At 42.1% G+C, this 18,294-nt stretch overlaps 1 protein-coding gene across 1 annotated transcript in view; it reads right to left on the reverse strand.

Moving 5' to 3' along the window:
• Positions 1 to 18,294, reverse strand: part of Tp53bp2 (tumor protein p53 binding protein 2) — a 60,195-nt gene that overhangs the window by 16,889 nt on the left and 25,012 nt on the right. Inside the window, exons 3-11 of the mRNA XM_028858995.2 lie at positions 14,093 to 14,206; positions 9,583 to 9,665; positions 8,080 to 8,181; positions 4,686 to 4,860; positions 3,991 to 4,172; positions 3,482 to 3,646; positions 2,941 to 3,169; positions 1,530 to 1,637; positions 1,082 to 1,230 (exon numbers count right to left, since the gene is read on the reverse strand). Coding sequence (XP_028714828.1) covers positions 1,082 to 1,230; positions 1,530 to 1,637; positions 2,941 to 3,169; positions 3,482 to 3,646; positions 3,991 to 4,172; positions 4,686 to 4,860; positions 8,080 to 8,181; positions 9,583 to 9,665; positions 14,093 to 14,206 — 1,307 coding nt within the window. The remainder of the gene's footprint in view (positions 1 to 1,081; positions 1,231 to 1,529; positions 1,638 to 2,940; positions 3,170 to 3,481; positions 3,647 to 3,990; positions 4,173 to 4,685; positions 4,861 to 8,079; positions 8,182 to 9,582; positions 9,666 to 14,092; positions 14,207 to 18,294) is intronic.

Raw genomic sequence — 18,294 nt, forward strand, 5'->3', positions numbered from 1 at the left:
GAGACTAGCCATCCCAGCAAGCTCTGGGTATGATTGAGAGACCCTAGTTCAAAGAACAAGAGAGAAAAGCAACTGAAGAAAATTCCCAACATCAACCCTGGACCTCCACACCCAGGGGCACACATATGTACCCACACACTTGAACATGCATATTCACATACATATACTTCTGCACACTAGATACACACTCATAAAAAGCAGACAAAATATTGCTTCTACATTTTAAAACCATTAAAGCTTTAAATCAGATTAATAAGGGCTTACAGTGATATAATCCAATTCCTCCCCCAACCCCGTGACTTCCTTCCTCGTCTTGCTTCCTAGCTGGGCACAACTCTTTACTGCCTTTTTTCATTTCCACAGATGGCATCAATACATAACAATATTCTTGTACATCTGAATGTCATCCAATCTTAACTGTAAACTCAACTTTGGCAGGCTAAGGCAGGAGGATCACAAGTTTGAGGTCAGAGTAAAACCAAGTCTCAAAACACCATTCCAAAAGAAGCAATCCCCGAGCTGTCTGCAATGCCGAACACGTGAAAACCCACCTAACCTGCAGCGTTCACCCACAGGTCCACTCATCCTAATTTAAGATCCTAAGATCACTAGAGATTCACACCATGTCTTTGATACAGCCTCGGCTCTAGATCTCATCATGGGTTTTTGTTCCGTCTTCACTCTCTGAGACAGAAATTTACTCTGCAGCCCAGACTGGCTTCAAATTTGATGCAACCCTTCTGCCTCAGCATCTCCAGGGCTGGGACAAGGCAGGAGCCGCCATGTTCGCACACCAGACTTCAAGGGAATAAAACACCTGGGCACCATGAACACTTTCTTCTTCTTCTGTGTACTTACCCACTTCAGAGAATCACAAAAACCTGTGACCCAGAAGCAAATCTGCACCATCCCCAAGGAGGGAGTGCTCAATCCCCTCTAAACCACAGACTCCTGTTATAGTTCCTAATGGTCCACATACTGTATTTCTTCTGCTCTCCCTCAGACAGTACTGTAGAGTCTTTGCTTTAAAAATGCTCTGGAGAAACACATGAAGTAGCAGCAACTGAGGAGCACTAAATACCTGAGCATCCCGCAAGATGTCCTCACTGCTCTGGTTTTTCCTCAGCGTACCCAAGGAGGGCGGGGCAGCACACTGGTCCACTGTGTCAAACATGGAAAAGGGGCGCACTTTCTTCTCCTTCTCCCTCACAGAGATCTCCCCATCATCAACTGAAGACAAAGAGAAAACCCCACCCTGACATTCAAGCTGTTTGGAATAAAACTACTTTTCACCTGTTTCTTTCTTCTAGATCTCTCTGAACACCGTACCCACTAAGTACTCTCATATTTTTATTCTAAGTTGTTAAAAAAAATAAATAACCCAAAAACTACATGCTAATATCTTAGTTCCTGAGTTAAGTTAGGAAATCATATAAAGGAACTGCTGCTGGTCTTAAGGTAACAAAAAACGAGCTCCCTAGAAAAAGTACAAAAATACCTCTTAGAATCAAAGCACAAACAAACCTCACCTTGGTCCAGGGCACTCCCAGTGGTCTGGGGTACAGGGGAGCCTTGGCTGGGTAAGAGCTCTGCATTGGAGGGGTTCCAATCAGGGCCAGCTGGGTGAGTTTTAGAGCCTAGAATGCAGAAAGCAGCCACAAGTCACTCACATTCTAAAGACATTTCACTTTGCTGCTAAGACTTTTAATCTCTTAAAAAAAACCAGCTTTACAGCTTGGGCACACAGCCTCCCAGCAAACTTATTTGGAAAATACCTATGTCGGGTTTTGTTTTTTCTTTTAGATTTCCCACCTTACTCAAACAGTTTAAAAAATAGCCAAAGCAAAGGAAAAGTTGGCCTGAGCCAGAGAAGCCCTAGTCATTACTTTTGACTGTGTGAGGAAGCATGGCCATCACCCAGAAGACAATTTCCACCACAGCAGATGGAAGCACATGAGACAGGTCTTACAAACAATGCCTTAGTGATGGATTGGTAAATGTGTGCCCATGAACTCCAACCCAGCTTTCACTATTTAGGGTATTCATGATTTTTCTACACTGGTATCTAAATTTCAAATGCCAGCCAGGAGTGGTAGCACATGCCTTTAATCTCAGCACTTGGGAGACAGAGGGAGGTGGATCTCTGTGAGTTCAAGGCCAGCCTGGTCTATAAATATTGAGAGCCTACCTCAAAAACAACAACAATGCTTCATAGTAATAATTATGGCAAAACAACAAATAATTTAGTTATTTTTTTCATATAACAATGGGAAGAAGAAGAAAAAATAATGGTTATCTGAATGATAAGAATGTTTGGCCCCTGCACATCCTAAAACTCTGCAATTATTTATCCTTCCATTATGAAATTCTGGTTTGCACCTCTCCATACTCATGATACAGAAGGCAAAGTTGACTAAAGCAAGGGCCTCTGCTCTTCCCACCTTTACATCTCCAAGTATTTACTTTCATTCCAAAACCTGTCAGCAAGCAATGCTCATGTGTAAGAGCTCATAACACTGTTCCAAAGAAAGAGGATTCACAACTTGCCTCCGTAAAACTGGCATTACTGATATGTGTATACAGTCTCTTCGCACAGGACAAAAGATCTCAGATCAAAATTTCCTTCCTAACAAGGATTACTTCCTTTTGTGAGATAATGCACCACTGCATAGGCCTCTAACTACACACAATCCTCCTGCTTCAACCTCTGCAGAAAGTGCTGGACTTAAAGGTGAACGCCACACATTCAGTAAGGACATTTCTGAAATAACTCTGATGTTATCCTGAGTAGAACTGTCTTGGTTACAAGCACTAGCAAAGAATAAAGGAACTGGAGAATTTAAAAGTAGGTAATACGAAAACAACTTTTTAAAACACTCCAGCTGGCAAATACAGTGGCACAGGAAGAGCTAATCTTGGAGACCTTGGAAAGCCTTTTACCTTTACTTTGGAAAGCAGCCCCAGACCTCATGTTGGGCAGTGTCTGTATCTTCATCGGCCCCTCTGTTGACTGCATGACCAAAGCCCCATCGGGCAGGGCTGGCTTCACCAGCAGCTCGGGCCTGGAGGGCATCCGTGGCATAGTAGATGACTGGATGTACGGGCCGACAGCGGCCACCCGACTCGGGGCTGACACTGCTTGCTGGGGAAGATTTCCATCAGGTGAAACCTTGGTTAAAAAGCACACATCTTTTAATATTGCATGTGTTACTAGAGGACCAATTCAGAAAAGAATGAAAATTCCAGAATGAACAGTTTTGGAATTTAGCCGGTCTATAAAAAAGTCCCAACAGAACTACTCCACAACGACTCTCATACAACCTTGCAAGTCTTAGAAGGGGAAGCTAAGCACCACACGTAAACAAAAGGTGAACAGTCCCAGACCATCTTCTGCAGACTCACCCTGCACTGTCTTCCCGACACAGCTGCTGCCCCCTCCCCAGGCCCAGGGCCCTCCCCAGTCAGACAGCCCATGGCTCACCGGGAGATTCTCTTTCTGCTGCAGCGCGGCCTTCTTCTTCCAGAGCCGGTCCCTGAGCTCATTAACTCGCTTGTCCATGACTGCCACTTCTGAATTGCGCTTGTTCAAACACTCCCTCTGTTGTTGCAGCTTGGCATTCTGCTCTTGGTTCAGTTTGTTTCTTAACTGAACAAAACGAGACGGAAACACAAAGATGACCAGGGAAGGAAAGAAAAGCACCTCCAGGAGGCAATCACATGGTTAACTATTACAGAATTTCTAAAAATGTAAGGGGCTTGCTTCCACCTCTCTGTACACCTCATCTCTGGTTTAAACTTCAGCGACATCTGTGCCTGACCACTGGCTGTGGTTATGCCTCAAATTTCCTGTTTGAGGCATCTTAAAGTTTATTCTGGGTTCTTGGGGTTTAGGCCTCCCACTTCCACCCACCTTGAGGAAAAGCATCTAAAGTCCAAAAGTTCCAGTCATCTCTGGGGCGGAGCTCGTGCTGTACTGAGAGAGTGGCCTACCTGCAGTTCCTTGTAGAGGCGGTCAAGCTCAGCCACGGCCGACTGGTTGTCGTGGTGGCCATCGATCCTGCCGTTCTTAAGCATCTCGAGCTGCCTTGTAAGTTCCTCCACTTTTGACACAGCCAGAACTAGCTCCCTCTGTTTCTGCTGGAACAGGCTATTCATCTGCTCAATTTCCTCCACTAGAAGAGAGAGAATGACCACGGTTGAAAATAAAAATAAGAATGAACTACTTGCCAGGCAACCAAGCTTTATAATGAACTTTCTAATAAGTAGAGAACTCTTTGAGTATGTCCTAGGACCAACCTACTTTTAGAAACAACAGAAATCAATGAACAGCTGCATTATTGTCTAGATACAGACATTTGAAGGCTCTGAAGAATTTACACAGTGAATAAAGTAAACATTAAACTCTCAATTTTGGAAATCAAACTTCTTTAGAACTTTTGATCTCACTTTTATAATGGTAAAGCGACTGAATCACTAAAACTTTAATTATTAATAATATGTCAATTTAATAACTGGAGGTACCACATAAACAAAAATCCTTATTTTCATCAAATTCTTGATCAAGAATTTAGGATAAAATATAACTTAAAAATGTAATTTTACAATCTACCTAAAACACTCAATGCTAACATCAACCAAGAGGAACTGGCAACAGCACACAGGCATGCAGGCAGGCACGCACATACCTAGCTTCCCGTTGCTCAGCCTCTTCTGCTCCACGTGGCCCTTCAGCGCTCTCACTTTCTTAAGCTTGGCTTCCTGACTTTCAGCTATCTCTTTGAGCCTCTTAAGTTTCTCCTGCTCAGCAGCTTGTTGCTGCTGACGTTGATCTTGCTGTTTTAAAAACTTTAAGCGTTGCTCCTAAAGACAGAAAAAGAAGCATTCACTGGGCCTGTCATTTTACACAGGCATACTACCAACCTCAACATAACCTCACCCGACCCTCGCAGGCCGAGGCTAGTGTTCCTGTAACAGTTCTGCTCTCCCCACATAGCCTGCATGCTGTCACAATCACCTGGGCAGTATTCAAAACACACACTCCGGGCCCACCCTCGAAACTCTTGGAGGGAAGACTTGGAAATTAGTATTTTTAATCCAAGTAGTTCCTACATAGTAAGCAAGCAGTAATCCTGAAAGTGGTTTCATAAAGAATTGCTTATAAAATAAATTGTATGGGTAGTGTACATGTGAGTATATACATGTGCATATGTGTATGTGTGCAGGCATGGAAGGTCAGAGGTCAACATTGGATGTCTTCCTTGATCACCTTTTCCCCTCATTTTTATTAGTTCTTTGAAGAGTTTTGTGTGATGAATTTTGATCATATTCAATCTTTCCCCAATCCTCTCAGAGCTATGCCCCCTTCCCTACCCACCCAACTTTGTGTCCCTTTTTATTAAAAGAAGATTTATTTTTAATAACATGTATGCTATCTGTGTGGGGCTACGTGCACATGAACGAAGGTGTCTGCAGAGGCTGAGGGATTCTGAGCCCTCAGAGCCGGGGTTATAGGCAGTTCTAAGTCACCTGACATGAGTGCTGGGAACAGAACTCAGGCTCTCTGGAAGAACAGTGCATGCTTTGAACTGCGGAGCCTTCTCCCCTCCTTAAAAAAAATCCAGTACAGCTTGTGCTGATCAAGTACTCTTGGATGTGTGCCTTTCACAGGAGGGTGGCCAACCCGTAACCCTAAGGAAAACTCACACCCTTCTTCCAGAAGCCATCAATTGACACCACCTCCACCCCAGCCCCGGGGTGGGACTGCATGCCCACCTCCCTTCTCCAGGAGGGGATTTTGTCTGGCTTGAGACTGCACAGATCTTATACATGTTGTCATAACTGCAATGAGTTCGCATCGTTAGTGCCCTGCTGTGTCTGGAAAACATTTCCCTGTCGTCTCCCACCGCCTCTGGCTCTTACAGTCTTTCGGCCCCTCTTCTGCATCGGTCCCTGAGCCCTGGAGGAGGGGGATTATTCAGGGAGAGAATGAGTTACTCATTGGACCTGGACTGGCCAGACGAGGTGGCCAACGAGCTGTAGGGAATCTGCCTGTCTCGTCATCGTCCCTCCCAGTGCTATGGTCACACAGCCTGCCCCGTGCCCAGCTGTTACCTGAGTGCTGAGGATCCACCCAGTTCCTCAGACTGTCATAGCAGCCACTTCCCAAAGTGAGCAGACTTTCTGCCCCCAGATGCTGTCTATAAGAAGCTAACTTGGTCCGCTAAGGACAGGTACTTGCCTAAGGAACTGATTAAATCTTCTGAAGCCCATATGTAGAAGGAGAACCAACTCTCAAGAGTTTTCCTCTGAGTTGCAGAGATACGCATACAGGAAAACACAAGCACATGCGTGTTCACACATGCGAATGTACGCATGCACACTAACTTAAAAAAGAGGCTAATTTTAAGGAGCCCATTTGAGTTGGGAGGCAATGTAAAAAAAAGTAGTTAAATGTAGAGGATATGAATTCAAATTCAGATTGGAACCCAAGCTAAACTATGAATTCCTATGAGATCTCGGACACACACACATTCTTTCTTCATCTGTAACATGGGAAATGAGCGTTAACAACTACTTGTTGCTGTGACAAGGATTAAATAGAACATAGAAATACTCCTCTCTGAGGAGTCTCTTATATATTATATACTCCATGGGTAGGAACTGTAAAGAGCCAAGGAGGTAACACTTTTAGAAAACTGCAGTTAGGCCGGGCAGTGGTGGCGCACGCCTTTAATCCCAGCACTTAGGAAGCAGAGACAGGCGGATCTCTGTGAGTTCAAGGCCAGCCTGGTCTACAGAGTGAGTTCCAGGACAGGCTCCAAAGTTATAGAGAAACTATGACTGGGGGGGGGGGGGGGGGACCTGCAGTTATGCAAAATTTATTTGTATTACTTTATAATTTTAAAATACCAGTTACAGAATCTACAATCAAAGGTAACCATCTCCAAATATGCTTAAAACATGTAAATAACATGGACTTTCAAAGTGAAGGTCTTGAGACTAGAGATTTACTCTGCAATGATCAACTGTTTAGATGAAGGTATGTCCTCCCTACACACTGTGATAGCATAACAGCTTATTTTTACAATAAGCTTTCAGAAGTGTGGGATCTCAGGCTCCAAACTCTGAATCAGAAACCTATTTCTTAGGGACATCTCACCATAGGAATGCTGGGGTCACAGATATAGTTACCAAATCCCGCTTCACATGGGTTCTGAGATCCAAACTCAGATCCTCAAACTTGGACAAGTACATTACCAACAAAGCCATTTCCTAAGCCCCTAATTTGCTGTTTTCATAAGCAAAGCTTAATTGGAACACACCACACACATCTGTGGCTGCTCACAGGCAAAGCTGACTAACCACTATGTAGACAGAGTGGTGTGCACACAAAGGCTAAGACTGTTACTACAGCTCTAAGGAGCAAAGTCTGCCGGCATCTGCTGTAGATTCTAAGCCTGTGGCTGGCAGACACAGCAGAGAGAGACTAGTTTTGATAGTAACTGAGGGCAATTTTTCTTATTCAAGGCCAGGACTAGGATTCTGAATAAAACACCTCTTTTGCACTGGGGCCAAGCAGTAGAAGGCGACAGTGATAGCTTGAGCAGATGTTCAAGTTGTTCCTGTGGCAGCACAGGTGAGCTCCAGGGAGCAAAGGGAAGTTTCTTCCTAACTTCCCTCTCCCTGACTCCCAGCACAGGGCAGTCAGCCTTTATCAAAATCAAGGATCAAGTCAGACATAGTGGTGTAAGTCTATAATCCCAGCTATTCAGGAGCCAGAGGCAGGCGGAAATCACTTGGGACCAAAAGTTTGAGATTAGCTTAGGTAACAGAGACAGGCAACTAACTCAAAAAGAAAAAAAAAAATAGTAACAAAAATTAGGTCAGGAAAACCCTGAACTAAAATGATAGAAGGGTTTCTGAAAAATGCTGAAGAAAATCACACAGCAAGTAACTTGGGGTGATAACATCAGTTCCTATGTGAGTGAGAGGCTACTACCTCAATAAGTAGGGCAGACTGTGAACAGGTTCAACAAAGACATTAACAGCAGTAGGTGATGAGGTCTGTGAAGACTCTACCTTAGTAGCCAGCATTTGTTGCTGGGCCTCAATCTGCTGCTGCTGGCGAGATGCCATTTCCTGAAGTTCTGCAAGCGTCAGGTCCATCCTAGGACTATTAACCTACAAATGGAAACACACCACCATCTATTTCCATATTATGTTCAGAGGCCTGCTTAAAAGCTCCATCTAAACTAATCATAACAAAATTATTTGGGTATTAATTTTTACTTTAATATTCACTGAGTTCATTTATTAAGATATAAAACATACTAACATACAGGCCAATGATTTTTGAAGCTGTACATTTTAAATAGTTTGCTCAGAAACACAAACAGAAGAATTCAGAGTTACTCTGCCTGTGGTTAATTTACATTAGACAGTAGACTGTGGCTGTATAAACACAGTACTAGGGTGTCCACAGCAAACCTAGAACATAGCCATCAAAACATGACATCAACATAAAGCACCACTGGCTGGGCCTGGCAGTGAGTGCACTGGGGGGCTGAGGCAAGAGTTACCGCTTTCCAATCTCCAAAAAACAGTCTAAAGTTAGTTATGATAGCTTACACCTGTAATCCCAGCACTCAAGATCCAGAGGCCAGAGGATAGTCACAAGTTCAAGGCTAGCCTGATCTATACAAGGAGGCCCTCCAGGCTGACCAGGGCTACACAGTAAGACCTTGACTCAAAAAAAGGGGGCAATTTGTTGTATCTCAGTTCTATTTACATAAACCTTCCTCTGGGAAAGTAAACACCAATTGAGGGATAATGTGTTAGGTCACAGTTAGAAAAGCCTGCTACTGACTAAGACATTCCTGTTGTTCTCCATTGGTCTCCATCACAGTAAGATAACTGTCAATCAAAGAACAGAACAGGATGCACTTGAGGGAATGTACAGCAGGTACTTTAGATACCTGGAACTCTGGCAAAAATTAACTATAAAGTAGAGTAAGATAACTCAGGAAATCCAGACTGATATCCAAAGTTCTGGGATCTGAAAAGAATACCTTCAAAGGGATGCCAAGATGTTTCAATTCATATAAAACAGCAAGATCATTAATTAATAATTTTCCATTTTTCTAAAAGTAATTATAACAACAAATGAAATCACCAAATATTTCCTGGAACTTGCTAAAGATTTATTTTTTTGTGAATAGATGGTGTATTCAACAGCTAGCTTATGAGTAATAGCCATACAAGAATCATGGAAATATCTATGAAAATATTTAAGGGGCTAAAGAGGTGGCTTGGTGGTTAAGAACACATACTATTCTTGCAGAGGACCCAAGTTCAATTCCCAGCACCCACAGGAGACAGCTCACAACTGCTTGTAACTCCAGCTCCAGGTGATCTGATACCCCTCTGACCTAGTCCCCACAAATAAGTAACAATTGTTTTATGTTAAAAGAAGCAGCAGCCTTGAAAAGGTGGTCATTATTGATCCACTGAATAAGAAAATAACAATGAGTGAGATTTAAAGTTTAAATGTGGCATATAATAAGATAAAAAAGAATCACTTACTCCATTCTCCTTTCTCCGATGCTCACCGGGAATTTTTACACCATTTCTTTTTACACTTGGATCTTGGGATCTTGGTCCACTCACTAAATACAGATTCAGAAACGAGACATTAACATTAGAGTCGAGAGAAGTTCACCCAGCAGGTCCTTTCCGCTTTGTTTTACTGCTATCTGATTCTTGAGTTGACTGGACATTTAAAGTATCTTCTAACAGCAATAGAGTTCAGATCTCATAATTAGGCTTGTTTTGAAAACGCAATTATCTGAAACGATGAATAGCACTAAGGAAGCTCACATTCCACCTATTCCCTAGGAAGCTGCTTGATTCACTCAACAATATCGAGAAATCACTGCACCTGTGACTCCAGGTAATTTGTACCATTTGCTTATAGTTGTTCCTCCTAGTTCTAGACCATGCAGTAATGAACTGAAAGAGCTTCAGAGGAACCTGGTGGCACAAGCCTATAATCTCAGCTCCTCAGGAGACTCAACCATGCAAAGTCCAAGTTCAAACCCTGCCTATCTCAAAATGAAAGGAGGGATGAGAGAACCAGCGACATCTCAACAGACTAGTAAGGTGTTTGCCACCAGCCCAACCAGCTGTTTGATTCCACAGACCCACAGGATGGAAAAAGAGAACTGACTTCCTAAGTTTTCCTCTGACCTCCACATACAAGCCACAGCACAAGCACACATGCATACCAGGAAATAAGCGCACACACGCTCATGCATGGACACACACAAATGTATATATATATGGATTAATATATATGTGCAATTTTTAAAAATGTAAGCAGGCTGGAGTATATGGAGATGGCTCAGTAGTAGAGTGCTTTCCTGGCATGCACAGGATACTAGTTCAATGCTTCAATGCTTCCTTAGTACAGGAATGGGGAGGTGTTCAATAAAAGAAATAACTTAAAAATGCAATCAATCCACCTCTGTATTCATTAACAGTGAAAAAATAAAATATAAAAATATAAAAAAAACTTGTATTTAAAAACAGATCCAGTGGTATTTTGATAATTTTATTTATTGGGACATTCAGTGAAAATTTCTAAGTATACTATGAAGTATATCCTCATTAATTTATGAAAAATATTTCCATTTCTCTTGATTTGAGAAAGTCTAACTAAAAACTAATGACTACTCTGCATTTTTGACCAAAAAGAGTTTCAAGCCAAAACATGTATCTTGGCACTACTCAATGCACAATAAAGGAAAGGAATAAATTTAAACTAATACATATATAAAATATCAACAAAGATAACTTTTAAAATGTGTTAAACTCATATCCATATTTTCCAGAAATTAAAATAATCATTACAATTACCTGAGAGATTTTAAGACAACCATTTCTGTTGCTCGAATTTCTTAAGGTCTTATAATAAAAACCTTGGGGTAAATGCTGAAAGATCAGAGACAAAGGAACAAGCCACATCTTATATCTAGGACTCCTCAGCCTGAAAAGGCCTCTAGCCGAAAGGGGTTCCTCAGCCGACAAGGCTTTAGTTCCTTTCTCTTCATGTCTTATATACCTTATATACTTATATATACTTATATATATACTTATATACTCCACCCAGCCGCCACTTCCTGGGGTTAAAGGTGTGTGTGCCACCACTGCCTGCTCTGTTTTCTCTCCTAGACTGAGTCAATCTCATGTAGTCCAGGGTGGTTTTGAACACACAGAAATCTAGATGGATCTCTGCCTCCCGAGTGCCAGGATTAAAGGTGTGTGTCACCACTGTCTGGCCTCTATGTTTAATCTAGTAGTTTGTTCTGTTCTCTGATCTTCAGCCAAAATTTATTAGGGTACACAATATAACACCACGTATTTCTTTGAATCAAATATCTATTATAACTATCAGGAAACTTTAATATGTTTAAACATAAATAAATATGACTAGCTAGCCTCAGAGCCAAGCATTACACTCAGTATGTAACTCTAATGTTAGCTTTTAAATGTTGTTTGACTCTCTAATACAATAATCTGAATAATTTATTATAGTATCTCTGTAAGAAAAATATTTTTCTACAGTACAAATAATTGCTTTCTTTTCTGTCTCAGGGAAAAAACATTCAACTAGCTTTCATTTTAGCCAGTTACAGAATTAAGAGTAAAAAGTGAAAATTTTACAAACAATTTCAAACACTTTGTGGGTCACAGTCTTAGCTGGCGGTGCACATTATCAGTCTCCTAATCCTCAGCAGTCTAACTAAACAGGGAAGCAGAGGCCCGCCTACAGCAGACGGGAAAGCCATCTTGCTCTCCACTAGTCTAAACGCTGTGTGGCACTGGTGTTTGCAACAGTGTGCAAACAGCTCCTTTGTCTTAGTTAACACTTTATTTCTCACATTACAGACGCTCCGAAACTGCATAATGCACCATTGGGAGACTACTTAATAATTCACCTGGTGCTGCACACAGCAAGACACTTGAACTGGGAGATGGATAGCCAAATTCCAACTCATTAGAATTCAGAATATATACAGTAATGTAAATACAGAAGAAAATAAAAACATGATGCAAATGTCCATTAAAATGTATTTTTAAAAGAAGGCTTAGGGAGGATACCTCTATGCATATTTAAAATAAAATTACAAACACCAGTAAAACCGAAAGGCTGTCAGCCTGGTCTGGGTGCTTCGGGTTTTCCCTCTTGGCTCGGCCACTAGGTGTGTGGCCTGACAAGCCACTTAACCCCGACGTATCAGCACCTCTCATCGGTAGAGTAGAAGGCGCCAAACGAAGTCAATTCAGAGCAGGTATCATGTGGACACTTGGATTAAAATAAGAGCGAATAATAAAACTGGGATGTTAAACACCCACTCATTAAGATGCTATCTACATTCTTACTCCCAAGAAAACTGTCCGTAATTCCTTTAGAAACCCCAGCATGTTTGGAAATGGAGTAATCCTGTTCCAACTGGTGGCTTCCCATGAGAAGGGCTCTTCCCCGACTGAAGGCGGGTTCACCTGCATCTTACAGGCAAGGCCACATTCTCAGTGTCTAAACAACTTGCAGCCCAGTCTCCACTTGGTGTCTTACTGTCTGTCCTCTCCTGCTCTGGATCAGTTATGAAGACTCAGCCATCCCATTCTTTTAGGCCCTCCAAGTCTGCCTTCATTTGAGACCCTGCTACCCAAGAGATCATCTAAGTTCTGTTGCCAAGTTGTTTCTAAATCAGGCTCTTTTTCAAGGTCTAACCTGAAAAAAAAAAAAAAAAAAAAAAAAAAAAAAAAAAAAAAAAAACACCACGGAAAGTGGTCCATATCCGAAATCTCATATTAATCATCCTGCTTTTTGACCGCCCACTCCTCCATTTGTGTGTTAATCTCATCATGAGATTCGGTCATGAGATGCCATCTACTCTTTCCCACAGACCCATCCTTTCACCCCTACCCCAGTGCATGGTGAGATACCTGACAGTATCGAGAAATCACCCATGAAATAAGCCTCTGGGCATGCCTGGGGGGAGCATCTGGATCAGGTCAATTAGGGCTTGAAGACCTGCTAACTCCAGTGGCCCCATTCCCGGGGTCAACAATCTGAATTGTGCATAAAGGAGAAAGCGAAGTAAGCACAGTATTCATGATCGGGCTTCCTGACTGTGGATGTGAGGTAACCAGCTGCTTCAAGCTCCCACCAGTCTGACTTCCTGCCAAACACACCGTACGTACCCCTTGACCTGTAAACCAGAATAAAGCCTCGGCCCTCCCTAAGTTGCTTCTGTCAAGGTATTTTATCACAGCAACAGAAAACATCACTAAGATACCCACCCATCACTAAGACACGTCACCTTGCCAAACACTACACCACCACTCAAGTCCCATGAAGTCCACCAGGCAAAGCCAACCCTGGCCAGTCTGTCTTCTATCACAACCTCCTGAGCTGCAGAGCACTCCTAGGAGGACCACGGGTTCAAGTCTCTCATCAGCAGCCGCGGTGATTCCAGCACCCTACTTCTCCAGAACGCATGCTCTCCTCTCCCTAACAGCTCTGTCTGTCTACCCACCTCCATCACCACCACTTCCACATGACTTCATCTCCATCCCCAAAGAAAACACATGTTTTCAGATGAGAAACACCTCAGCCTGCCCCTGCAGACACCCGATTTAGGTGTGTGTGGTTTTCTCTCTTTCCTGTCAGTGTGAGGAGGTCCAGACTCCTCCTTTTTCTCGGAGAACCTCAGGTGGAGACACACATTTTCGGGGATCCGCTGTATCTAGTAAGCATTCCTCCTCCCTCTAGCTCCAACTTCTTGCTTTCCAGACTCCCTCCTACATTAAAATCTAAGGCACACGTCTCCCTTCCTCAAGCAAGCCAGATCTCTTTTTCTCCCCACTTCAGTCAAGTCCAGACGAAGAAACCTGCCCCACTGCTCGAATTCCCTAGCTTCCCTTCACCCCTCAACTCCCAGCTTCTCGTCCCAGGCCTCTCCTCAACTACTACAACGCACAAAATAAAATCCTCAACACTAGTTACAATTCACAGAATATTATGTACCAATATCCCTGCTAGGGGGGCGTTCATGACGAAGAAAGAAACGGACTTCATTCCTTTGACTTCCAAATCGTTGAAGAACATCAAACATTCGTTCATTATCAGCAACTGGACGTTCTAAAAGAAAAAAAAAATGACATCATCTATAGGTAAAAGAAAAGCAAATATACCTTTAACATAAACTATGTTACAAATACAGAAAATACTTGGTATTTCACATAACTCTTTTCTTCCATTAACAGAACTCAGAAAAACAGTATGTCACAGCTTTTCCACACAATCACTATCAAGTCAGAATAAAGTAATAGAAATAATGGGTATATATCAGTTGTCAGGGTCTTAAGAGTCTAATTCAGTGACTCCTTCCTATCTATCAGCACGCCATTTAATTTCTGAGGGTTTCAACAGTTTGTGTGATCCACATAGTCAGAGACCTACCTCACTAATACTAATGTTCTATGTACTCTTAAATATATGAAGAAAAATTAAAAGCAACTTTCTAAATGGCCTCATGGCCAAGTTTTAATTTAAAGTCTTTACTACAGTTTATTTCCTGTATGAGTTTAGGGGATGATTTACAGTTGTGTAATATACATGCACATGTGACATGTGTGTGGATATGCATGCCCATGTGTACACATGTGGAGGCTAACATCAAGATGTCTTTGTGGTGGTAATCTAATTGTACAGAATTATTATTTTGATTGTATGTTAATAAATAAAGTTGTCTGGGGGTCAGAGCTATTAGAGCCATAGCAAGAGTGTGGCGGTGGTGGCACACGCCTTTAATCCCATAAGATCTCTGTGTGTTCAGGGATACAGTCAGCATTGGAGACATATGCCTTTAAGACCTAGGGGGCTGTACATTCAGACAGTGACGAGGCAGTCATGTGTTTGGGTTTACAACCAATGAGAAGGCAGAACAACATACTATAAAAAAACTAACCGACAGGAAGTAGGTCTCTTTTCGCGAAGCTGGGACAGCAGGAGGAAGGGTGAGATTTTAGCTCTGAGCTCTGACCTCTCGGCTTTCTCTTTTACATTGTTTCTGTGTTTCTTATTTAATAAGACGGTTGGTTACATCTACATCTGGCGCCCAACGTGACAAGAATCCATTAAAAACTGCTTGGCTTGGCGGCAGGTCCGCTTTCCCGCAAGGGCGGCAGGCGGCCCGCGGCGGCGGCGGCGGCGGCGGCGGCGGCGATCGGCTTCTTAGTCCGAGCAGCGGCTTTAGTTCTGCTTGACCTCAGGCTGGACTATCGGTGAGCTGCTTGCTTAAATCCTGCTTGCTTAAAGCCGGTGCTACAAACAACTCAGAGTTGCCCTGCCGAACAGGGCCCTGCCTGTAAAGCCAACGCACGTGGTCGGAGCGTAAGGAAGCCAGACCCAAGCCTTGATTCGGCACAAGAGGGAACACGTGGCTGCATTTAAACTTTAGCCAGCTACGCTTTCTTGCTCTCTCTCTCTCTCTCTCTCTCTCTCTCTCTCTCTCTCTCTCTCTCTCTCTCTCTCTTTGGATTTACACCTGGGACACTAGGTGGCTGCTTTGAAAATCCCCTCGGATTTCTACTGTTCTACGCAGATTTGGTAAGTCATAACATATCAGATATTTTAAAGGAAACTATCTAAAAGAGAATTTTTCCACATTAAAAAACAAATGGGTTTTATGTGTACATTGGAAGAAAATTGGTTTTTGTTCGAAATTTTAGGCAGTCTGGCAATGGAACAACTATATAATATTAGTATTGGTGGAATTATGCACCTTATCACTATAATAATCCACATTTTAATATTTAAAAAGATAGTCAATTTAAGTGCCAGGATAACAGCTTTAGAAGAATTTGTTAAACCTGTAAAAATTCAGACAGAAGAAATTAACAGTGAAGTTGTTTCAAGTCGGGATCATAAGGTTGCAGAAAGAAAGCCTGTTTTCACACAGTCACCCTTAATTTATCCTGTAACCGTACAGCAGATGCCTGATCAAATGGCTACACAAAATAATTGGGCTCCAATTGAAATGTTGGATTTAAAAAGGTTTAAGGAGGCAATAGTATCTTATGGCATGCATTCCCCATATGTAAAGCAAATGTTAAACTCTTGGTCAACATATAATAGGATAGTACCACAGGACTGGCGGGACCTTGCACAAGGTGTTCTGGAACCCAGCCAGAGACTTCAATTTCTGACTTGGTTTAAGGAGGAGGCTAAAAACATAGAAAAACAATGGAGGGATAAAGGAATACAAGTTTGCCAGGATCAGCTTATGGGCGAAGGCCAATATGCTTCAGCACAAACACAATGTTTATATGATGTCCAAACCCTAATTTTATGTCGAACGGCAGCCTTGAATGCATGGGACAAAGTTGAGGAACCAGGAAAAAAATCTGAGTCATTTACAAAGGTGAAGCAAGGCTCAAAAGAGTCTTTTACAGATTTTTTACAAAGACTGGCTTCAGCAGTAAAGAGAATGGTCTCGGATTCAGAAGCTAGTAAGGCAATAATTGAATCTTTGGCCTTTGAGAATGCGAATGCAGCATGCAAAAGAATAATCAGGCCATTAAGGGCAAGATCTGCACCTATGGAAGATTGGATTAGAGAAACAATTAATGTTGAAGCTGATGAGCATGATGATACATGGGTAGGAGAAGTAATTTCAAAAGGTTTGAGGAGTGTTAGATGTTTTGGATGTGGAAAGCAAGGACATTTGAAAAGGGACTGTAGACAGGTCATTCCCAGAAACAATGTTTCTTCAAGGAACAATGGCAACAGAAGGCCCCTTCCTTCTGGAGTATGCAGAAGGTGTGGTAAGGGAAAACACTGGACCAACGAATGTAGATCAACAAAGGACAGACAGGGTAATCCTTTGCCTCAGTCTTCGGGAAACTCCCAGAGGGGCCTCGCGCAGGCCCCCAGTGCAAATCCAGTTCAAACCTTTCCTGCAGCCATAGAGGAAATGCCTGCTCTGGAGAGCGATTAAATAACCAAATGCCTATTGGAATAAATCATGCTGGTCAGGATGATGAAACAGAGAGAATAGAAAATTCAGGAGAAAACATAAAGAAAATTTTTTGGCAAACTTCTATTAATGAACAAAGACCAAAATTAACAATAAAAATAAATGGTGTTTTGTTGTCTGGTCTGGTAGACACAGGTGCGGACGTTACCATAATTGCACCAGAATTTTGGCATCCAACTTGGCCTCTTCAGGAGGTAAACGTTCAACTGTTAGGAATTGGGACATTATCTCAGGTGAAACAGAGTGCAAGATGGCTCGAATGTATAGGTCCAGAAGGACAGAGAGGAAAATTAAAACCATATGTGGCTAACATAACTATGAACCTGTGGGGTCGAGACTTGTTGCAACAATGGAATACTCAGATTAACATCCCTCCAATCTCAGAAACAAATCATAAACTAGCACATGTTACTGAGAGAAATATTAGAAGATATTGTTCTAATGAGTGGTCACCAGCCATCCATATTATACAAGAACAGGGCACAATAACTGATGATCTTCCAAAGACACCAACAGCTCTACCTTTAAAATGGTTAACAGACAAGCCTGTATGGGTCCAGCAATGGCCTTTAACAACAGAGAAACTCCAGGCTTTAGAAGAGCTGGTAGAAGAACAGTTAAATGCTCAGCATATTGAAGAATCAACCAGCCCTTGGAATTCTCCTGTATTTGTTATTAAAAAGAAATCTGGTAAATGGAGAATGGTAACAGACCTTAGAGCAATTAACAAAGTAATTCAGCCAATGGGCTCTCTACAATCTGGGATGCCTTTGCCTACTCTGTTACCAAAAGGATGGCCTCTCATAGTTATTGATTTAAAAGACTGTTTCTTTTCAATACCCTTACAAGAAAAAGACAAAGAAAGATTTGCTTTTACAGTGCCTACTTATAATAATTCTCAACCGGTTAAAAGATTTCAATGGAGGGTCCTCCCACAGGGAATGTTGAATAGCCCAACTCTGTGCCAATATTTTGTGCAACAGCCATTGGAAGTGATACGTAAAAAATTTTCTAAATCTATAATTTATCATTATATGGACGATATTTTACTAGCTGACTCAAATGCAGATACTTTAGAAATAATGTTTGAAGAAGTAAAGAAAATTTTGCCTTGCTGGGGATTACAAATTGCTCCTGAAAAGATACAAAGAGGAGATTCTATTAATTATTTAGGATATAAAATAGAGCT

The sequence above is a fragment of the Peromyscus leucopus genome, chromosome 15 (assembly GCF_004664715.2).
Source record: "Peromyscus leucopus breed LL Stock chromosome 15, UCI_PerLeu_2.1, whole genome shotgun sequence".
Taxonomy (NCBI): domain Eukaryota; kingdom Metazoa; phylum Chordata; class Mammalia; order Rodentia; family Cricetidae; genus Peromyscus; species Peromyscus leucopus.